The 12,684-nt window shown below is 39.9% G+C and overlaps 1 protein-coding gene across 7 annotated transcripts in view; it reads left to right on the top strand.

Moving 5' to 3' along the window:
• MPDZ (multiple PDZ domain crumbs cell polarity complex component) overlaps positions 1-12,684 on the top strand; it is a 179,160-nt gene that overhangs the window by 140,679 nt on the left and 25,797 nt on the right. For 5 of the 7 annotated variants that reach the window (XM_079790095.1, XM_079790093.1, XM_079790089.1 and 2 more), the window contains 5 exons: positions 2,700-2,798; positions 5,803-5,965; positions 8,349-8,545; positions 10,192-10,283; positions 10,501-10,591. In XM_079790095.1, coding sequence (XP_079646221.1) covers positions 2,700-2,798; positions 5,803-5,965; positions 8,349-8,545; positions 10,192-10,283; positions 10,501-10,591 — 642 coding nt within the window. The remainder of the gene's footprint in view (positions 1-2,699; positions 2,799-5,802; positions 5,966-8,348; positions 8,546-10,191; positions 10,284-10,500; positions 10,592-12,684) is intronic. The other 2 variants (XM_079790094.1, XM_079790092.1) reach the window with 1 other exon arrangement.

The raw sequence follows: 12,684 nt of genomic DNA, 5'->3' as shown, positions 1-12,684 counted from the left end.
GATCTTAGGTTCCCAGAGATCCAGCTGGGAACCTAAGCAGGGTACAGGCATCTTTTTTTGCCTTCTCTACATGTGCATTTTGCTTTGGGAAATTAGTTAACTTTGTATTTGAAATGAGGTATACTTTGTATTCAGTGATTTACTTCCCTATGGAAAGAGATCGAGTTTCCCATAATCTCAAGGAAAAAAATCACAAATACCTAAGAGTCTCTTCAACAGTACATGTTGTATTTGTGGATGGACTAGAGCTTTAAGGAAATCTTACCCAGAGGCTGAAAAGCCAGTCTGTGGCTCTCAGACTGTTCAAGAACAAGACTTCCCAGCCCCAGCCCTGCTCATCCCTCCAGCGTGCACTTCACAGAATTCCGTCCGGCTACACCGTCACAGGAAAGGGTGGGCCCGTGAACATGGGCCAGAGAACGGTTCAGTCTTCCCCATGCCGCTTCTTAGTTAATAACATTCCTATTTTTATCAGCCCTTGGAGCTATAAACAGAAGTTTCATCATCGATTTATTAATAAAAAATATAGTCTATTTCTATAAATCTTTCCTTAATAGCAGACTCATCCACTTCCTTTGCTGTGCTCATTCTGTACTTTTATATTCTAATCTGGGGGCCAAATTCTAATCCTATAAGAACTACATATGAAAAGAAAAAAAAAAGAAGAAGAAGAAGAAGAAGAAGAAGAAGAAGAAAGAAACCAAAACAACACAAAGAACTGGAGCTCTCTTTGCATACTGTATTTCTTGCCGTTACGGTTTCATTTTACGTTATTCTACAGAATTATAAAGGAAATACACAACCAAGTAATTCTGTGTGTGAGGATTGCAAATAAACCCGACCTTCCGCAGCATTGGGTTTTCTGCCTAGGAAGCGTTTCTGATCTCTGCCTAGTCCTTTCTCCCACCGTGACATGCGGTCACGTTCCTAGGCGTTTGTGATCTTCTCTTTGGTAAAGCAGGAGTTGGCATTTTCAGCTGAAAAGCAGAGCACAAGTTGAGATGAGCAGAAATGTCATGGTGCCCGTTTCCTTTTCCTGTCTCCTCTCTGTAGGAAAAACATTGCTGGAGAGCAGATTGGAGGGTGAGGTGGCACAAACGTTAGCACAGGCGCTGAGGGCGCGCAGTCTCCCCAGAGAGTGCTCCCAGGCAGGGTGGTGTCACGTGACTGCCTCTCCGACTCTCCATGCTTGCCAGGAGAGCTTTTTTTATAGAGAGAAGCAACACAAACATTTCACTGGAGCCAGAATGAATTTTAAATGTCTGCTGTTTCTCCTGAAAGATGTAGTCAATAAAAGAAAAAGATAGTGGGTATGAAGAGAAGAATTTATTGTGTTAAGGAAATTACTTTTTTTTTTAAACTATGAAAATGCTAAATTCTATCTGGCAGTCATCCTGCCTATAATGTGTATATTCAAAGGCAATAGTCCTAGCTTGGTATATCGCAGGCAAGCGACAAAACCTAGGAGAAACGCTCTAAGGCCGCTCTTGCAATGTTACTCAGAGCCTCATAAATGCCCCAGGAATGTGGGAACTTTTATAGGGAATTTTAAAAATATATATCAATGTTTCTACCTTCACAAAAAAAGTAGGCAGAAATAGAGAACACCACCATATGTTGGTTCATTTAAAAAAATGTTGATTTCAGTTTTTAATTAAAAAATACTATTGATCTTAAGCAAACTTAACATCTAGTTAAAGTATGAAAATTTTCCTTATTGGGAAATGAGATAAAAGATTAATGAAGTTTACCCCTGAACTAGCAGACAAATGTTTAATTTGCATTCTGGAAAAGATAAACTATTTGCTTTACCAAAAAAAGCATAATTTGCTTTTAAATGTAAATTTTGAAAACTGATATGATTTCAATTTTGAAAGATAGTTACTGATACACTAGGACATATTACTATACTAGAGGCCCGATGCACGAAGATCCATGCAAGAATGGGCCTTCCTTCCCCTGGCTGCCCGCACCGCCTTTGCTCCGGCCAGAGCCGCCTTTTCACTGCCCAGGGGCCCGGAGCGGCTGGAGCGGTGCGGAACGCCCCTGGCTGCTTGGCACCTGTGTATGCAAATTAACCCACCATCTTTGTTGGGTTAATTTGCATACTCCTGATTGGCTGGTGGGCATTGTGAAGGTACAGTCAATTTGCATCTTTCTCTTTTATTAGTGTAGATAAAGTGGGAAAATATATATGTATCTGTCTGGTAGTGAAGTCATTCAGTGAAAACAAAAGAAATTTGGGATCCATTGGACCAGTGGTCGGCAAACTAATTAGTCAACAGAGCCAAATATCAACAGTACAACGATTGAAATTTCTTTTGAGAGCCAAATTTTTTAAACAACTTCTTCTAATGCCACTTCTTCTAAATAGACTCGTCCAGGCCGTGGTATTTTGTCAAGAGCCACACTGAAGGGGCCAAAGAGCCGCATGTGGCTCGCGAACCGCAGTTTGCCGACCACAGCATTGGACAGACTCATTTCCCACATGGTTTGTGGCCACTTTGAGATCAAAGTGTAGATTCTGATCACTAGAGATAAACCTTTTGTTCCAGACTGTTTCATAAGGTGTTATTAATACTAGATCTGACAGGAACTAGTTTTACACAGTTATTTAAATCAATAAGTACTTTGTTCTTAAAACTGAGTTGTTTGGGATCCATTTCCTTGGGCTCAGCGCCTCTTATGTTTCCTTTTAGAAATCCCCCTTGCCTTCCTTGACGCACAGCCTTTACCCTCAGTACAACTTCAGCAGCACTAACCCATTTGCTGATTCTCTGCAGTTCATCGCTGACAAGGTTGGATAATGCCCATTGTCTTGCCCTTCCTTGCCTTTTGCACATGTTTTGTTCTGTGTTACTGCTGTGCCTTTGTCCCAGTTCACTGTTTACTAGATTTGGGCAGGGGGGAAAAACAAAACACGACAACTGTGTGTTTGGAGTGGGCATGTAAATCCTTTCTTAAGCGCATTTTCTCGCCAAAACATTTTTATAGCTGAATTAGATGGTCCTTCTGAAGAGTAAGGGGTAATTGTGAGTTCAGTGCCTTTTCTGTATTTTGCTGTGCATTAAATTTTCTGATACTTAAATCTTGGTTAGTTGTCAGATGTATGGACGACTGCCACATAATTTCTTTAAAACTGTGTATTGGTTTAAATGTTTAACAGACCTAAACAAGGTGGTCCTAAAAGCTCTCCTAGGAGTTGACCACTCCACGGAAAGTCGTGTACGTATAGGAGTCCGTGGAATAGTCATACAGTGCTTCCATGTCACTGCCTGACTCAGGAAATGCGTAGCTGTTGCAATGCTTGTAAATCTGTACTTGGGATATTCTCATAACTGATGGAATTATAAATCCAAAACTGAAACAAAAAATTGCAAGGCTAAAGATACTGTAATGCGATTGTGAAAAGGAAGAAAGCTGTGAACAATTTCTCTCAGGAAGCATTTTATGAATATTCATTGGAATTTCATGGTATGGTAACGAGGAAAACCAAAGGCTATGTCTCTGAAGGAATATGTTTTCTGTTACTGTAGGAATTGCAGAATTCAAGTAGAGTTGCCTTCCATTGTTCCCCAACTAACCCTTTTGCTCCCACACCATTTAAGGTTTGTCCTAGTGTGAAGTTTTCATGAGTACGTGGTGTGCTGTCGTGTGCTGTGTGTGTACATTACACTGTGGGCGTACATGGCATGGAGTGATTTCAAGTGCCGTTGCATGTTTACCAATGAAAACTAATCCATCTTTGTTAAACAGCTACATTTTTATTAACAGATTTTTAAGAAGTGTCAGCGACAAGCTACTATACTATCTCAGTGAGAATGAATGTGTTAGGGGCAGGGAAATAGAACACCTGGTTGCCTTTAGTAAACACAGGCATGGATTCGTTTTATGATTCCTCAGCTATGGTAGGGCACCCTTTCAATTTATACTCAAGCATAGAAATATGCCTAAGATCCTGAACAGTTTGTAGGCAAACAGGCTTTGTTTATTTTGTTTTTAAGGAAAATAACAACTCAGAACAAGTATGCAATAAGTAATACCTATAAAATGTATACCATCAATTTATTAAAATATGGGAAAGTTAAATTGATTTCATTCTAATTGTAATAGTTAAATGAGCTTAATTCATGTTTGCTAACATTTTCCACTGTTACAAAGAAGTAATTTTTTTATTTTAATTAGCAAAATTTTAAATTACATATTCCCCACCAACTTGGTATGTTTAATGAACCTTTATTGGGTCACATTAGGTTTTTTGTTTGTTCACTTTTTATTTGTACATTGTTAATTTGAGAGTTTTGTGGCCCAGCATTTGGGAAGGTAACAAGGGGGTTGTTTGTACTAGTGATTCTTGTCTGTTTGGGCAATTGTGTGTAAACTGAATATTTTAATACAGCACATTCTGTAATTTGAAAAATCAATTGCCCTGTAAGTCTCTATCAATAAGTTTTGCCAGAAAAGCAGTAGTAATTTGTGTTTATTATGATCATTGTGTGGTAGCTTAGAATCCTGAAGGGCTTTATGAATCATTAAAGAAAGATTACATTCAGTGCCATATAATTTTATTATTAGGTATATTTTGTGGTATTCTGATTCTGACACCAATTAATAATCCCTAAGTATTTGTGCCTATCATTTTGTGTGTTCTGTAAGAAGTTTTTTATTTTTAAATCACAGCCTTTTTTCCAAATATACACATGTAAAATAAAATAAGGCATATTAGAGGGATTTTTGTGTAGAATAAAAGGTAAAATAAAGAAGGATAGGAAAATAGAGATTCAAGGCATCAGGGATAGTGCCATACCAGGGTTAGAACGTTAGCCAGGTATCTCTGAGCCTTGAATTAGGTACTTAACTGTCTTACGGTGGAAATTGGATGAGACAGCCTGCATGATGGAAAGTACATTGGGTTGGGTTAAAAATTAAGCAAAAAGATCTCTAGTGCTACTGTGTGATTTCAATCAAAACATTTCACTTTTCATGGTCTCAGGTTATTAATCCACAAAATGAATTCATTGAGTTAAGGTCCTTCTAAACTCTAATATTTTGTTTGATTATCTGCAACTTGGTGATACCAAATCCTTTCTTTGGATTAGGACCTCTGTGGGCAGCAAGTGTATTCTTTGGGTTTATATGCAGTTTTTCCCCATGATTTCTCATTTACCTTTTGAGCTACTTTGGCAAGGGAATGACAGTGCTGTCCCTCAAAGCCATCCCTCAGACCCAAGTCTGTGTCCTCCATACTGACAAGCTGGCTCCCTGGGAGATGAACCTGCATGAGTAACATTTTCAGGGATGCATTGAGTCATTTGGAGAGAGGATTCGGGTAGCAATAAAAAATTATTTATATGTAGTCTCACTAACAGGCTTTGAACGTCTTTTTTTTTTAATTAATTTGTGGCTATTTTTTTCTAGTTTCTTGAAAGACTTTTCTAGACCCCCCAGATCTTGCCCAGACCCCTGGACATTTATGATTAACTTTTGAATGAAAGTTCTTTTCCAGAAGGGGAAGTTGTATAATTTTTCATCTTAAGTTATTTAAGTTATTGAATAGTTTATCACCTTAAAATACCAAATAACAATTTAATGAATTGTTTTCTGAACATACCGCTTTGTTTGTATGAAGTTTACCTGAATCCTGTCTACCAATTTGTAAATATATCTATTTTTCCCCCATTATTTATGTATCATATCTTTTAAAGCCAGTTTTTTGTTTTTTACATTATTTTCTTATTTCTTTTCCTTCGCTTTTTTTCCTTTGATGTGCGCATACCCACAGCATTCCTCTTGTTCCTACAGGCACCCAGTCAGTCAGAAATGGAGCCAGAGAAGGCTCTATTGTGCCCTGTGCCTCTGCCCCCTCCTTCAGCATTTGCAGAAATGAGCGGCGATCATGCCCAGTCATCTGCAAGCAGGGTCTCAGAAGAAGGGGACAAAGAGGATGAGTTTGGTTACAGCTGGAGTAAGTTGTCTTTTTGTAATGCATTTAATTGTCAGAGGTATTAAAATAGTCTGTGTTTCTCAAGGCTGATGCCCTGGATGAATAAGGATGTTTCAGCTTTGGTTATAAATACTGCAGTTTTGTGTAAGGGGAAAAAAAGCACTGTTTGTTTTTGCTTGAATACAGCATGCATTCCCCGGGCATGAAATCATTTTCTTCCCTTCCTTCCAGTCTGCATTCCTGTGAAAGCCCACTTTGCCATTTACAGGAGAACTAAGGAAGGCAGGCGGGGCACTCTCTCCGAAGCTAGTACTGGGCCAGCTTCCTGTGGTCCTGAACTAGTAGTCTCCCCTCTCTAGGTCTCAGAGTCCTCCCATTGTTGCTATTCTGCCTTGAATTTTGGTATTTTCTCTACTAGGGTGGTAATACTGTGTAATTATTGAGATAACAACTTTGGGCATTTGGCAGTTGTTTAACCACCTGTAAGTATTAGCTTAGTGGTTTGTCCCTCTTTTTAAAATACAGTGTTTACCTCCAGTTGCTAACGTTAAATTAGATAATGTCTGAGGAATGCTGACCACAATTCCTGATGCACAGGAAGCATCCAAAGGCAGCTGTTGTTAGGATCATGGGGTGTCTCTTGTTTCCTAAGGAGATAAACCATTTTACAGGGCAATACTAAAAATTCAGCCAAAAGTTATAACTGTGTCAGTACTTTAAAAAGTTTCATTTAAAAAGTATAATTATTTCCTTTAAGATAAATGGCATGCTTTTCAGAAGGAAAGAATGTAAAGGGTGTGTTGCTAGATTCTAGGATTCAGGAAATGGTAGTTTATGAAATTGATCCAATTAAGAATCAATATAGAATACATGTCATCAGCGATGTAGTAACATTTTCTAAAGTTTACAGTTCTCAGTTTATTTTCAATGAAATTAGAGTATATTACTAATCCACCAGAATATATTCTGAGGAAAACATTAAATAGAATATTTCAGTTACCTGTTGTCATGTTACAAGCTACCCAAAACTTCATGGCTTAAGACAGCAGCTTCTTACTAATCTGTCAAGGAGCTGTGGTTGAGTGGATTCCCTTGGACGGGGCCTCTAGCATGGCTCCCTCACAGCCTGACAATTACTGCTGCTACTGGCTGATTCCTCCACTGCGCCTGTGGCTGGGGCCCTACACTTGGCCTTGCCTTCTCAGTTTAAAGAATAAATTCTAACTATTGAACATGTGGGATGGGAGATATGGATGGTCTAATCTGCTTAGGAAAAGTGTCCAAAAGCTGGGACAGGTACATCGAATTGTCCTGACCTGATGGCTCTGTGCAATAATGAACCCATTCCCTTTATTCTGGATATATGGACCAAGCAACTGTGCAGCATGATGTGACACACAGTGCAGATTTTCCTGTGGGAGAAAAGCTTCCACTGACCAATCAAGATGAGTACTCCCGCCCTGGACGGGTAGCTCAGTTGGTTAGAGCCGTGGTCGGCAAACTGCGGCTTGCGAGCCACATGCGGCTCTTTGGCCCCTTGAGTGTGGCTCTTCCACAAAATACCACGGCCTGAGAGAGTCTATTTTGAAGAAGTGACATTAGAAGAAGTTTAAGTTTAAAAAATTTTACTCTCAAAAGAAATTTCAATCGTTGTACTGTTGATATTTGGCTCTGTTGACTAATGAGTTTGCCGACCACTGGGTTAGAGCATTGTCCCGATACATCAAGGTTGCGGGTTTGATCTCTGGTCAGGGCACAGGAAGCAAACCAAAGAATGCTTATATAGTGCAACAACAAATCTTTCTCTTCCTCTCTCTCTCTAAAAATCAATAAAAATATAAATTAAAAATAAATGGCCTGGCCAGCATGGTTCAGTGGTTGAGCGTCAACCTATGAACCAAGAGGTTACAGTTCAAATCCTGGTCAGGGCACATGCCTGGGTTATGGGCTTGATCCCCAGTGTGCAGCATGCAGGCGGCAGCCAATCAATGATTCACTCTCATTGATGTTTCTATCTCTCTCTCCCTCTCCCTTCTCAGAAATCAGTAAAAAAAAAAAAAAATTGTTTTTAAAAAGATGAATACTCAGTGTTCAGTTCTCCTCTGAAAATGATAAATTATATTTCTGTTTTAATCACAAGCTGAGAGTTTGTTAATGTGATCACTCTTGCACCTGATCACCCAGGTACACTGATTAATCAGACATTATACTCTCTGCACCGTCGATGCAAAGAAATTCCTTAAAGTTTGGGTAGTCCAGGAAACCCAGGTAGCCAGTCTACTTCACTTTTCTTAACTACAAAGCATTATTTTGGTACAAATAATGCCCTTTTGAGGCTATTCTAAGTAGCATTTGACTATGAATTAACTCTCAATACCTATACTCTTATTGTTGTTACGTGTAGAAAATATCAGAGAACGTTATGGGACTCTGACCGGCGAGCTGCATATGATTGAACTGGAGAAAGGTCGGAGTGGTTTGGGTCTAAGTCTTGCTGGGAACAAAGACCGATCCAGGATGAGTGTCTTTATAGTGGGGATTGATCCAAATGGAGCAGCTGGGAAAGATGGTCGGTTGCAGATTGCAGATGAGCTTCTAGAGGTAATTTCTTGTGGAAAATGCTGAATTTACTTTTGCAGAATCGGTACAGAGGAATCATTAGTTTCTAGAAAATTCACCTGGGCCTCATAGAGTGACGGAGAAAACTATTGCTTGCCTAATAAAATAGATGCATTACAGCAAATTTGGCACTAAAGCAAATCTCTACTAAGTAGCGTCCATGTTCCCATTAACTTTAATTTAAAGGTCATGACTATGTAGCACCAGAAACAATTTTTGCCCCAAGACAGTAATAAAGATTACACTTCAAAAACTTTTTTTGTGTGTGCTGCATTTTTATTAAGAGCTTTTGAAAAGCCAAATGACCAATCACTCCCCATGATGAGATTGGCCCACTGGACATTCTGAAAGTTGTATTGCTAATAGTACAAGTGACAGATGTTGGGTGCCTTGGGGTCAAGGTTAAGTCTAAATAACTAAAACAGTAACTCAGCCCTCCAAACAAAATAAACTTGTGGACCATACTTGATAGTTTTAGAACTGTATCTGCTTGTTTTGTTTGCCCTTGCCTCCTATAGGCTGGGATCCATGTTTTTATGTTGCCTTAATGCTCTTCCCGTACTTGTGTATTTCTCTATTGGTTAGAAAGGCTCAGTCAGCAATGGCTAAATGACTAGAACAGCAGTCACCAACCGGTGGTCTGTGGACCACTGGTTGTCTGTGAGGTCCGAAAGTTGGTGACCGCTGGATTAGAAGACCAGCAGTTTTCATCAGGTGCTGTGCTGCATAGACACAATGTACTGCCAAATCCTGCTTCTATCAGCATTGCTTCTCCCAGTGGCCCATGCCCAAGCCTTGAGTTTTGAGACAAATTAGAAAATATGACAGTATAGGGCTTCTCTGAATGCTCTGTGCAGGTCACATGTGCTCCCACAGAGCCCTGCTTTGTACAAAGTGCACTGAAGCCCAGTGCCCGCCAGGAAATTCACTGTCTGCTCTCCTTCATCAGTCCAAATGCTGCCTCCTTAGCTCTTGGAGCTCAGACCATATGACACCATTTTAATGTTGGCTTCTAAATGAGCTTTTCTTTATTCACCATCAAAGTCAGGTTCATGTTCTGGAAAGGATGGAGATTTTATATATGTATATTAGAGGCCCGATGCATGAAATTCATGCAAGGGCCTTGGCCCCGGCCCGTACCCACTGCCACCATGGACCCCGCCCACTGGGGCTTTGTCCGGAAGGAAGCATGCCCGATTTAATTAGTATATTATGCTTTTATTTTATATATATATATATATATATATATATATATATATATATATATATGAAATATTATTTTAAAATAAGAATAACAGAATAACAGCCCTAACCGGTTTGGCTCAGTGGTAGAGTGTCGGCCTGGGGACTGAAGGATCCCAGGTTCGATTCCAGTCAAGGGCATATACCTTGGTTGTGGGCACATCCCCAGTGTGGGGTGTGCAGGAGGCAGCTGATCGATGTTTCTCTCTCATCAATGTTTCTAACTCTCTATCCTTCTCCTTTCCTCTCTGTAAAAAAAATCAATAAAATATCTTTTAAAAAACAAAATAAAATAGGGAAAACATATAGTTCATTAGCTAGATAGGATGCTAAAAATTTTAAAAATTAAAATTCCAGGCTCAATTAATGATATTTATTTCCCATAGATCAATGGGCAAATTTTATATGGAAGAAGTCATCAGAATGCTTCCTCAATCATTAAATGTGCCCCTTCTAAAGTGAAAATAATCTTTATCAGGTGAGCATTTCCTTTTTCTGGTTTACTAAATAATGTTCGTTAGCCTTTCAGTTCTGTTATTTTGAATGAAAATAAAGCATTTATAAATGTTTTAGTGTTGCAGTTCCAGGTCTTTGGGGTTACAGAATTTTCTCTATTAATCCTTCTGAGTCTTAAAGTAAAATGTTGAAATAATATGAAGCATTATGATGTGATAGGTCAGTGCATTTCCTTTTAGGAATAAAGATGCAGCGTGTCAGATGGCTGTGTGTCCTGGAAATACAGTAGAATCTTTGCCTTCTACCTCAGAGAATCTTCAAAATAAGGAGGTATGTAGCTCATGTTTGTGTCTCCGGGAAGATTTGATTGATATGCCACTTAATTCAGCTCACAATTATAGAACCCTTACAAGGCTGTCAAAGATAAATAAGTCATAGCCTTGGCCCCCATGGAGGTTATAGCCCAGTACAAGAAGCACTCGAGTAAGTAAGCTCACCACTAACATGAAGGCTATTAATAAAGTTCACTTAGGGAATAATGAAGGTAGAAGAGGAGGTGCCGATTCCACCTCTAGAGAGAGAGAATAGGATTTTATAGAGGAGGTAACGTGTAGGTTGGAAGTAGAAGACTTGGGGGCACAAAGAAGCAAAGGGTTGAGGAATGGTGTGGAAGATCTGGCAAATGCAGACAATTGGAAATTGCAGAGCATACTGAACAGTGTGAGGCAGGGAATGGGGAGCTGGTGAGGCAGGGTCACTGGCAAGGGAAGGAGGAGGGTCAGATCATAGGAATATGATGGAGACTTTGTCTTGGAGGCCATGTTGTTGGGAACTCAAAGAATCAGAACTAATTTTTGAAGACATCTCTGGAAATGGTGCAGAGAAAAATCAGAGGTTGCTGGGAAGAAAGTCAAGTAAAGGGGAATAAGAAAATTATCAGAGTAGTTCAGGAGAAAGATAGTTAAGGTCCTAACTGATGTAAAAAATAAAAAATGGAAATGGTGACATCAGATGTTTAGGACCCAAATTGACATTACTTCATCCCCAACTAAATGTACTCATTAAGGAAAAAATGAGTGGTTGAGAATTTATTTATCCAACAAATAGTTATTGGGTGTCTGCCTGATTGTATCAGGTACTGTACTTTGAGCAGGGAATAGACTGGCGGGTGAAACAGATAAGATACAAGGCTTCCAGATGTCTGACTTGGTGACTTGATGGATGGGTGACTTTTACCAAAATATGTAAATAAATAAAAAGAGGAATAAATATTTGTAAAACTAGAAGACATGTATTTAGGCAGCCTAAGAGTGAAGTATAGTTTACATTGGGACATTTGGTCTAGAGTTTAGAGATGAATTATCTTAGATGCAGATTTGGTGTGAAAGCTGAGGCACATGACTACAGAGAACATTTATAGAGAACAGGGCCAAGGTCGGGATTATGTAATAACAATCAGGAAGAAGGCTGATACATATGCTCAGAGATGATGAAGTAGAGCCAGGTGGACATGCTGCATAGCAGCTGATGAGACCACATTTCAAGAAGAATGGGCCCTGGCCAGTGTGGCTCATTTGGTTGGGCATTGACCTGTGTACCAAAAGGTTGCTGGTTCAACTCCAGATCAGGGCCCATGCCCCTGTTTGCAAGCTCCTAGTGCATGAGGCAGCTGATGTTGCGCTCTCACATGGATGTTTCTCTTTCTTTTCCTCTCTCTCTAAAAATCAATTTAAAAATATTTTTTAAAAATCCATGATCATCATTGTCCCTATAGTTAAAGCTGATATATCTATATATATAAAAGCCTAATATGCTAAGTGTCTGACCGGTCGGTCGACTGTTTGGTCAACTGCGCAACCAGTCACTATGATGTGCACTGACCACCAGGGGGCAGACGCTCCGACTGCTAGGTTAGCTTGCTGCTCGGGTCCGGCTGATGGGGACAGGGCGAGACGGGCTGGACACACCCTGGAGCGCCCCCCCCTCCACGGTCCCTCCCTGGCCAGCCAACCTCCCGTGGTCCCTCCTAGGCCGGCCTGCTGGCCCCAATCAGCCCCAATCAGGACTGGGCAAGACAGGCTGGACACTTCCTGGAGCCCTCCCATGGACCCTCACCAGCCTCTAAAATATTTCTTCTAATTACTTTCCTTTCAGTGTGCACAAATTCATGCACTGGGCCTCTAGTATATAAATAACAACCCACCCAAACATTAAAAAAAAATAGAAGGGTATGTTCTACAACCTTGAATACTGCAAAGAGGTAAGAAAATGATTAAAGAATGTCCATTGGAGTTGACAATTAGGAGATTATTAGTGATTTCTGAGAAAGCAAATAATGGGCAAGAAGTTAAGACAAAGAAGGCAGTGGCTAGAAGGTGACAAAAGAGTTTTTGGTGGAAGTTTTGTTTTTATTTGGAAAAGCT

The sequence above is a fragment of the Cnephaeus nilssonii genome, assembly GCF_951640355.1.
Source record: "Cnephaeus nilssonii genome assembly, chromosome: 14".
Taxonomy (NCBI): Eukaryota; Metazoa; Chordata; class Mammalia; order Chiroptera; family Vespertilionidae; genus Cnephaeus; species Cnephaeus nilssonii.
Note: the sequence above shows the minus strand (reverse complement) of the source record. Positions and strands in the feature narration are given on the sequence as shown.